Source organism: Phoenix dactylifera, unplaced genomic scaffold, assembly GCF_009389715.1.
Source record: "Phoenix dactylifera cultivar Barhee BC4 unplaced genomic scaffold, palm_55x_up_171113_PBpolish2nd_filt_p 000427F, whole genome shotgun sequence".
Classification (NCBI taxonomy): Eukaryota; Viridiplantae; Streptophyta; class Magnoliopsida; order Arecales; family Arecaceae; genus Phoenix; species Phoenix dactylifera.
The window spans coordinates 312,770-322,577 of record NW_024067863.1 but is presented as its reverse complement, the minus strand read 5'-3'; the positions used below and the strand labels follow the sequence as shown (position 1 = coordinate 322,577).

The 9,808-nt window shown below is 39.0% G+C and overlaps 1 protein-coding gene across 2 annotated transcripts in view; it reads right to left on the bottom strand.

Moving 5' to 3' along the window:
- Positions 1-3,282: 3,282 nt before the first annotated feature.
- Positions 3,283-9,808, bottom strand: part of LOC103697567 — a 62,998-nt gene continuing 56,472 nt past the window's right edge. Inside the window, exons 5-8 of one of the 2 annotated variants that reach the window (XM_039118833.1) lie at positions 5,327-5,645; positions 4,765-5,075; positions 4,090-4,348; positions 3,283-4,014 (exon numbers count right to left, since the gene is read on the bottom strand). In XM_039118833.1, coding sequence (XP_038974761.1) covers positions 3,718-4,014; positions 4,090-4,348; positions 4,765-5,075; positions 5,327-5,645 — 1,186 coding nt within the window. In that variant the 3' untranslated portion in view covers positions 3,283-3,717. Of the gene's footprint in view, positions 4,349-4,764; positions 5,076-5,326; positions 5,646-9,808 lie in introns of both variants that reach the window. The other variant, XM_039118832.1, reaches the window with a different exon arrangement.

Genomic DNA, 9,808 nt, shown 5'->3' with positions numbered 1-9,808 from the left:
AGTCACTACTATTGTTGAGTACAAATGGGTTGACTCAACTTCTTAAAAGATCAACTCGTAATTTTCAGGGGTCGACTCGAGATAGCTCTTGTTTTTGCTACGTTTTATCTTTCGTATATGGTCATTGTGGGGTCGACTCTTCTATTCCTTGGGGTGGACTCATTCATGACTCAGGGTTCACTCATTGTCCTCCAGGGTTGACTTGTTGTTATGCTAATTTTGACTATTTTTTGTCTTCTATCTGTGACTATTTTGGGGTCGATTTATCAAATTCTGGGATCGACTCTCGGTCAATAGGAGTTAGCTTATGATCTTCAAAGGTCGACTTATGAAAGCGCAAGTTTTTACCTCTTTTTATCTTTCCTCTAAGACTGTTTTAGGGTCAACTCAACTAATTTAGGGGTCGACTCGTGTTTTTCTAAAGTCGACTCTTGAAACTGTCCAAAATTGAAGTCTTCTATTTTTACCTATGGACATTTAGGAGTCAGTTCGTAGTATTCTTAGGGCTAACTCCTCTTAGCTCAGAGCTTCATAATCTTGAGTTTTATTCTTTCACATTAAGAGATCTAGTTTGATATCTTCTTAGCTTTTTATGAGCATTCTTATGTACCGCAAATAAGTGGTTGGTAAATTTTTTACTCAAACATTTTGTATCATCAAAATCAAATCTTTTATGTCAACAAATAAGTTATACAATTAAAACACCATAAACACAAAAGATTCATAGTGGTTCGGTACCAAATCTAATATGTACACCCATTCCCAAGCTCTCTACTTGGAAAATCTAATATCTACTTTCCAAATGATTATAATGTCGGATACCACTGACCAAACAACCCTGGCTCTCCCAAGCTAGTCACTAGTTTTCTAGGCACGAGCAAGCCATATACACACTCCGTTTCAAGCTACATATCAACATTTCCAAGTCTCAGCTCAACCAAAACTTGTCCCCATGAATACAATGAAATACAATGTAACAATAATGAATACAATTAAAGCTCCTCGGAGGAAAAAGAAAACTAATTAAGCGCCCTTTGAAATGTTGGGAGAAGCCTCTTGATGTGCACTTTAGTTGAGAATGCTCAATGAATGCTCTTGAAGTGGTTGTTGAAGTTGGATTGAATACTTCTCACTCAATGAATAGCTTTCTTGCTTTGAATGTTTTCTCTCTTGATTTTTCTTTAATTCTACTTGTTGTTTTCTACCTTTTGGAGGCCTATTTATAAAGAGAAGTTGCCGGAGAGTAATTACCAGTCGTTGAAGACCATTGGAGAAAGGTTAGATCCTATTAAATGTGCTTCTTTTCTATTGAAAAATAAGCTATTACAATCTACCAGCCTAGAGGGGTTGACCGGAGAGTTGACCCTTGGTGCAGTGGTCGCCCTATGGGTTGACCCTTGGTGCTGGGGTTGACCCCAGAGAAAACTAGAAAAACTATCCCTCTATTTCTTGCCTATGGCACGTTAAGGGTCAACACTTGATGCAGGGGTTGACCCCAAAGGAAACCAGAAAAACTATTTCTCTATTTCTCGCTTATGACACGTCAAGGGACAACCTGGGGGTCAATACCAAGTCTAGGGGTCGACCCCAGGATTAACTCCTAGTCTATGCCAAGCATGCAACTCATCACCAAAGTGTCGGAGTCGACCTTGGGGTCAACCCCTATGTTCCAGGGGCAGATTCCTAATGTTCAGCGTGTTGATTCTTCATCGTTGTATCCAATAGACACTCCAAGATCGACTCCTAGCGGAGTAGGGTCCGCTTTCATACTTCAAAAGCCTCCAAACTCCTTCAAACTTATCTCCAACATGAAAGTTTTATCTCTTGAGTTTCTCCATGCTACTTTAGTCGTTTAAGCTTTTAGGGCTTCCCTGAAAAACAATTTAAACTAGTCCAAAACATATGATCATTAGTAACCTACTCAGTTATTTTGTAATCATCAACATTAATCCCTAGGTCAACAAAAAGTTTATAGATAATGAAGTAGGGGTTACAATAATTTTACAATGTGGGATTTACTCTAAAATTCCAACATTAAATGAAAATTTGAAAGGATGGGAGGTCGCAGCACAGGAGAGTCGAGAGAGGAGGAGATGGCGAGTGATTTGGAAGAAGGGAGAGGTGGCGTTAGAGGGAGTTCTGAAGGGGAGGCAAAGGAGAGACAGGGAAGAAGGTAGGAGTAAGCTGGAGGAAAAAGCTTTTTATTATCTATTTAACTTGGTTTATTCCACATCATTTCCATCTCATTATTGTTATTTTCCATATCATTTTTCAAAATTTCCACATCATTTCCATAAGAAAATTTTAACGGAAGAATTGGATGCTGATTGACGATAGGCTAACATTGCAACATTTTATAAAGTACACATATCCGGTTGTAAAAGTCGGAACGATGTGCTAAAATTGAAAATTTTACTAAATTACAGGATTTTTTCAGTAATTAACCCTTCCAATTTATGTATTGCATGACTTCAAAAATTGATGGGTAGGGTGCAAACACATGTTGTATGGGTTAAAGACCACAACCTTGTTCTTAGAAGAAAGAGCAGATTGATGCATTTCCGTTTGTGATATGCTAGATAGCACGTTAGAGGAGTTTGATACGGGATGATTTCATCGTTTATGGTTGGACACCGTCGATTATCTTGGCCGCCAGGCATTGGGCTAGTGTTTGGCGCCTCTCCACTTGGTGGAAAATGCGTTCCATCTTTGGAAAAGTGTTCATTTTAATGTAAAATAGCGGAGAACAGCCCAAGGCCGAGTGGATGCAACCGCTTATAAACTTGCAGTGGGCTAAAGCCTTTTCTATAGCATACTAACCTATGTAATGATCTACCAGGAAACGGAAAAATCACAAAAGTTTATTTTGAAATACGAAATATCATTCTCCATGCTAAGATATTCTTTAGCACAGATGGCAATGGTTTATCATGTAACTGAAACTTACAGATGCGCAAAATAGAATGATTATTTTGAACGCATTAGTAGGACATAATGTTTGCGATAGCTTTCTTAAAACAGTTATGCATTATATTAGCAGTTTGATTTAGCTACTTCGCTGGAAATCCTCAGGTAAATCCTTTCAAATCAAAATTGACTGCAAAAAGTTAATTGCCCCAAGTACATCTCATGTTGGTTGGCCAAAAAGGACGTGCTGTATGCACTTCATGCCATTAAATTTCATATCGAAAGCACTAATTTCTTAAAGTCACTTAATACCACATTTTTCAAATCAAAGGAGAGAGAGAGAGAGACTCATGAAATGCATCACAAGGAACCATGTTACTAAGGAATCCATTAGCTCTTTATGATGATAGCTCTAAATTAATTGATACAGAAATTCTCCCTTCTTCCAAATTGATTTATATTTTTAATACTGGAATCCCCCACATACATCTAAAAAACGCATATTGCATTGCACCAATCCTTGAACATAGGGAAAGATACAATAAAATTTTCGTTTCTAGTGAGTTACCCTCCTGTCAGCAATCCTAGTCTTTCCTGGTCATACTAGCAACATAAGCCAAGAAATTAACCCGCTGCAATATTGTATTGGCCGGAACTGAATACTGGGGATCATAACTTGACAAAATATATAACACCATAATCATACATTCACTTTACCAACCCTTGAGGCCACAGACTACTGAACATGAGAAAGATTTTGTTTAAAGACGAGACTTCTATGTACATCCCACCGTATGGTTTACCTCGCGCTTAATCTTCTTCGACTTCAAGTAACTTTCCATGCACCCATTTCTTCTTAGTTTTAGTCACAAATTTTGTGGAGCTCTCACTTTCTTTTAATTCTGAAGTTCTCCATTCTTCTCTATTAGCTGCAGGATCGTCGTACCTGACAGATCCATTTACCGTCAATTGATCCGCTTGCAAATTATTTGTTTCCGATTCTTTTCTCACACATCTAGACTGAGATGAGAGATATCCACAGGTTGCATCAGAGGAATTCTCTGTACACTTTTCTGCTGTCAAGGGCTCCCTGCCGTTCAGTGCATTCTGCAGAGTGAAATTTTGAAAATCAAAATCTTTGTGATTACTTTCACCTGAAGCAAGAAGATGAGTGCCATTTACAAGTTGCTCATCCAAGAATTTGTCATTGCTTTGAGTTTCTCGATTAATCTGCAAATGGTTTATTGGTCCAACAGAACTTAAAGATGCATCATCTCCAACATCCTGCAATGTCAATTGTCCATTCTCTATTTTTTCCATGGAACGTGTTGCCTCAGCAATCAGCTTCCTGGTTTCCATAAGCGAAGCTTGTGCGAGAGGGCTCCTTAGTGCAGCCATCTCAAGAGCCTTTGCAGCCTTCTCTGCTTCAGCAATTAATAACCTGAAATCCAATTAAGAGGTTATGGTTTCACCAATGATGATGATGACCGTCATTTTAAATACATGCATAAAATTTACAATAGCCAAATAGAAGATCTTTTCTTGCTTTAATAGCCGTATAGAAGTTCAGAAACAAGTTGCAGGACATTATTCAACTAAATAGTAGGATGTTAGTGGTACATTATGTCCCAATAATATTTCTATATATAAGAGCTCAATAGATATATGAGTATTTTGCACGTAATATGAACGTGCCTTTGAATAAAGGAAAGGGGGGTGGGGGTCTAGGGAGATGGGAAATTAAAAGAGAACTCTCCCATGGAGTCCAGCTTTCCATGTCCAATTATTGGAGTTCTCTTTATATATAGATTCTATAGCTCCAGATAAATGTGACCCCAGTAAATATAGTAGACTTACTTTGCCCTTTCCACAGCTTTTCTCTTTTTTGTTTCCATAGCTACCCTTCGTGCTCTAATTCTTTTTATCATCTCCAACTTGGATCCTGCCATTGGGTCTTTGTATGGAGTAGGGGTTCTCTTTCTCTTAGAAATTGTCTTCTGGATACTTTTTGCCTCACTCCTAATGCTTTTAGATTGTGTGAGTTTCTTTTCCACAGAATCCATTTTCAAGGGGGTTTTGCCAGTTGGTCTTCTCCTTCGTTTTCTTTCAGCTCCAATGGCTGTAGCATGATACTTAGCCAGTGCAGTGCATACTCGCTCACGATATTCCTAATAGAAAGGGAGAAAAAATCATGGAAAACTGAAGGAGAGTATAAAACAATCAAAGACATAAAAACAGTGCACCATAAATGCTCCCCTCTTCTGATAGACGCTAGCTCATCTCCATGTACATCTCCAAACATTGTCATAAGAGAGCTTGACATAAGGATTGTGCATCTATGAAGGAGGAAGCATATATGATCAATTCCTTAATAATGATGCAAAATAAACCCCACCAAAGTAGGAAGGCACGCGCTTACAGGATCTGCCCATTTTGCAAAAATGGCCTCTGATATCTTTCTACGCTGCTCAAGTGATTTAGGTGCTCTCTTGCTCCCTTTCGGCCTAGGCATCATTTTTCTCTTCTCAACATTCTCCAGCCACTCCTGTTTCAGCTGTTCGTCCAAGATTCTGTATGAATCCCACTGCAGCTCATCTTCACCAGCATAACCCTTCCTAGCTGCTTCTGCAATCATATTCTGCCACTCTATGAAGCAGCTCTCCTGCAACATCAACTTCTCACGTCGCCGCCGCCAACCTTGCCTCACACCAGCCCCAATTTTAATCCTTGTCTCCTCACTATACAATTACAAAAAAAATATTTAAAGAGACGTTCTGTCTGACACTTAAAAAAGTTTAATAAAAACCAGCTCAAATAGAAAAAAGATTCAAGATAGTGGATTAGGCGATCAGGATATAGGGCATCTAGCAAACATTGGCCCTGCTAGGTAGATGTAAATTTTTAGAAAGTTATTGAACTTCAGTGCTAGTAGCAAACACTATGTGTTGGTAATTAAAATCAACATGTTCATGTAGTAGATAAAAAAGATCAGCATGTTCATGTAGTACAACCTATCAGGTTTTACTATGTGAATTTTAAAACTCCTTCAAAAGTTGCAACCAAGATAGGAGTTGAAAGCACTAAAAGAGAACCGGGCGGTTCCATCCGGTACCGAACCATACCAGTTGCCGACCGGTACGGGTCTTGATGTCGGATCGACGAACCTTACTTCATACAGAGTAAAGACTAAAGCAAACAAGTAAAAAGAAGACACCCATATTCAATATAATGGTGCATGTTTTCTATGTAAAACAATATCATATTCTCTAAACACATCCACTTACTAGAATAGTTGCTTTAATTTAAAAATTCAAAAAAGTACATAAATCACTAGATTGTCAAATTTATTAGAAAATGATGAAGAAAATGGTTTAAATGAAGCATTAAAACTCTTCAAAATTGCTATAGATAAAGCATTTTCAAACTAAAATTCAGGAAAAGCTAGACACATGGAGACATTTTATAAGCATAATTAATCTGTTATAAGAATAGAGTCATGCGGGCTATAGGTCCGGGGCATAACTGTTAGATATATGCCCTAGAAGCCAATAAGGCTGACACATTATTAATTCTGGGACATAATTTTGTACTTGACTATTTATTATTGAATAAATAAAAGGCATCTTTTTCATTTTATATTGTTTGTGTCTATGAATCGTCCAAGGAATTAATAAGATGATGACGCATGTTCTCAAGAGTTGAGAATTTGAGCCATGTATCATTGGTGATTAATTTCTAAATGCTCCTGATCGATGGATCATCACGAGGACGGTGATTGATCCGATCAGTGCACACATCACTTTCCCTACGGATGGACGAGACTCGAGTCCACAGTGTAGGAACACTGAACTGATAGTGCAGGTGCTTGTTAAAGAACAAGGGTATCGAGCGTGACCAAGACAAGAAGTCACTTGGATGTCTATCTACTCGTCAATGACTTGCTTGATGTTGCAGTAGTGTGACTGGTCCTTTGACCTGCGATGCTTCGGCTACTCACAGTGAAGTTATTGTAGTTTGACTGCACACATACATGATCTCTAGCCATATGGGTCCATGCAGTGTAGATTGGCTGCAGTAGGTTCACTGTAGGAGTAGGGTATGCACCTACAAGGAATCTATCGACCTTGATAGATAAGGAGAGATCCTATATGATTTATAAGACTGAGTTCGTAAGACCTCGGCCGGGGCAGATTGTACAGTGGAGAAAAAGTTTTTCACTCTCGAGCTTAAGTCAAATAAATCTTGACATATGACAGGCGATGGGGTTTGACGAGTTGTCCATGACCTCTGCCCTGTAGGGATCCATGATAGAAGAATTGTATCACACGATAACTACACCTAGAGGTTCATCATTCTATTCTGCTGGGTAGCCACTACATGCTGCTAGGTGTTACTGGTGGATGGTGAGACTCACAGGGATTATCTCGATGGTCGATAAATCCTAATGAGTAGAGTTGGAACCGTTCCGACCCATTGAAAGGAGTTTTCAATGATATTATGAAAGAGATCACAATATATCTCACTACCAGTCAGAATAGAACATATGGGGTCACACACACTAGAGGCATTGACCGATCCGATGGTTGAATCGTGATTAGGAATCACAAGTAATCAATTCGATTGATATCAGTTGAAGAAGGAACAATGGAATTAATTAAATGGACTTAAACACAAATCCTACTTCGAGTAGGATTCCTAAAGTCCTAATTGGATTAGGACTGGGAATCCTATTTGGAGTAGGATTCCTACAATCCTAATTAGATTAGGAGTTTTGAATTAAATTTGGATTCCTACTTGGAGTAGGATTCCCAGAGTCCTAATCGGATTAGGACTTTGGATTCAAATTTAGAGTCCTAATTGGATTAGGACTAAAATTAAATGTCCTAATTCGATTAGGGTTTCTTAAGTCCTAATTAATTATTAATCTAATGAATCAACATGACTCCTAATTGGGTTAGGATTGAAGAGTTCAATTGAGTCATGGTTCATTCAAGTTCTAATTGGATTAGGACTAGTATAGATTGAACCCAATTGATTCATGATTTGGTTAAACCCTAATTAGATTAGGACTAAACCAAATAGGGGCCTCCTAATCAACCTTAAAGGAGGATTAGGGCAACACAAGAAGGAGGGGATCACGCCCCTCCTCCTTTTCTTTGTTGGTGCGGCAACACAAGAGGGGCCGGCGCCCCTCTTGAAAAGGGTCAAGGGCTCCTAATTTGTAGGAGCCCTAGATATCTATAAAAGGGGACTTGGGCGGCACCTAGGGCATTTTATGTGAAGCCCTCCTCTCCAACTCGTGGCCTCCCTTCTCCTCTTGTTTCAGCCGCAAGCAAGGAAAAGCAAAGAAAAGGTGTTGGCGGCATCCTCTTCCTCCCTTCCTCCTTCCAACGCATGCAAAGGAAAGAGGTTGCAAGGCTTGGTGATCTTCTTCCTTGAGTCCTCCTTCATCTTCCTCCTCCCAAGCACATTCAAGAGTTGAAAGAAAGGGAGGAAATCAGCCATCAAAACCAATCTCTGCAAGGGAGCTAGCACCTTGGGGAGATTGAAGCGTTTGGATCGACCTATTGCTTCGTGTGGATACCCGTAGAGGCCGGACACTTGAATGGCTTCAAGCGAACCTTCTTCCAAAACCACGATCATCAGTTTGCGGTGATCATCTACCCGCACAAAGGTGAAGATCTGATTTTCCGAATGTTTTTAAAAGTTTTTAATCCTTATCTAACTACGAACGTTTTTTGAACAACGTTCATGCGATGAACGGTTGATCCCGCGCATGCCTCTTCCGCTGCATCTGAATTTTTTTAAAATTTTCTGCGGTATGGGCGGGTTCTAACAGTGGTATCAGAGCCTAGGCATCGTAGATTAAGGTAAGAATTAATTATTAATAGGCATCTTGGATCTGAAATTTAAAAGGTTATGCATGCTGAAAATTTTCTGCATGCAGATTTTTCAGGGTTGCTGATTTTTGCATGCTGATTTTTGCATGCTGATTTTTATGTGATAAATCAATGATTCTAATTGCATTGTTAATGGGATTACAAAGTTTATAATCATGATTAGCATGATCAGCAACCTATGTCATAACATAATCAATTAAGTTTCAGATCTGAAAAGTATATTTGCTGCATGTGGTGATGATCATAGGATTCAAACCCTTTTGGTATCAAATGTAATGACCTGCGATGTGATCTGTAATGTCATGTAATTTTTCAGATGCTTGCATGCATCTTATTTGATGTTTTGAGAGGCCTGCGTGCCTCCTAAAAGGAGATGTAATTTATTATTATTTTTATTTTATATCTAGTTGTATTTCTGTGATGTGATGTACGTCAACGATCAAGTCGAAGACAGTGCATGAGATGAACGGCGATCTGAGCAATTGATGGCAATTGGATCAAGAGTTGATCAAGCATCGAATCAAGGAGGCTTGGAACCAATTCAAGAGTTGAAGACCAGTTGATCAATTGACGTGCATGTGCTTATAATATGACCTAATTAGAATCCATGATCATCACCTATTTAAAGTTTAGCTTTATTTATTGCTGCGATTATAACTACCTGCGATGTGCCGTTTGCATGTGATGTGAATGAGAACGGGGTAGATAGGTTTACATGTGACGTAGCAAACCCAATGAGACCTAAACTAAAACCTCCTCAATCAAGTCAAGAGTGAACCAACATGAGCAAGTCATATTAGATTAATTGATCTAATTGGTGTCTAGGAAAGCATGAAAGGTGGTTACTTAATTAGGACCTTACTCTCTGAGTAAGGGGAGCCTCCCACCTGCTTACCTGGCCAATTGTTCGATTACCTCTTATGAAGAGCTCAAGGTTGCAAACACTAAGACATGATTAACCAATATTAAGTCAATAAGTCTTCCACTGTAGTAAAGCTGCT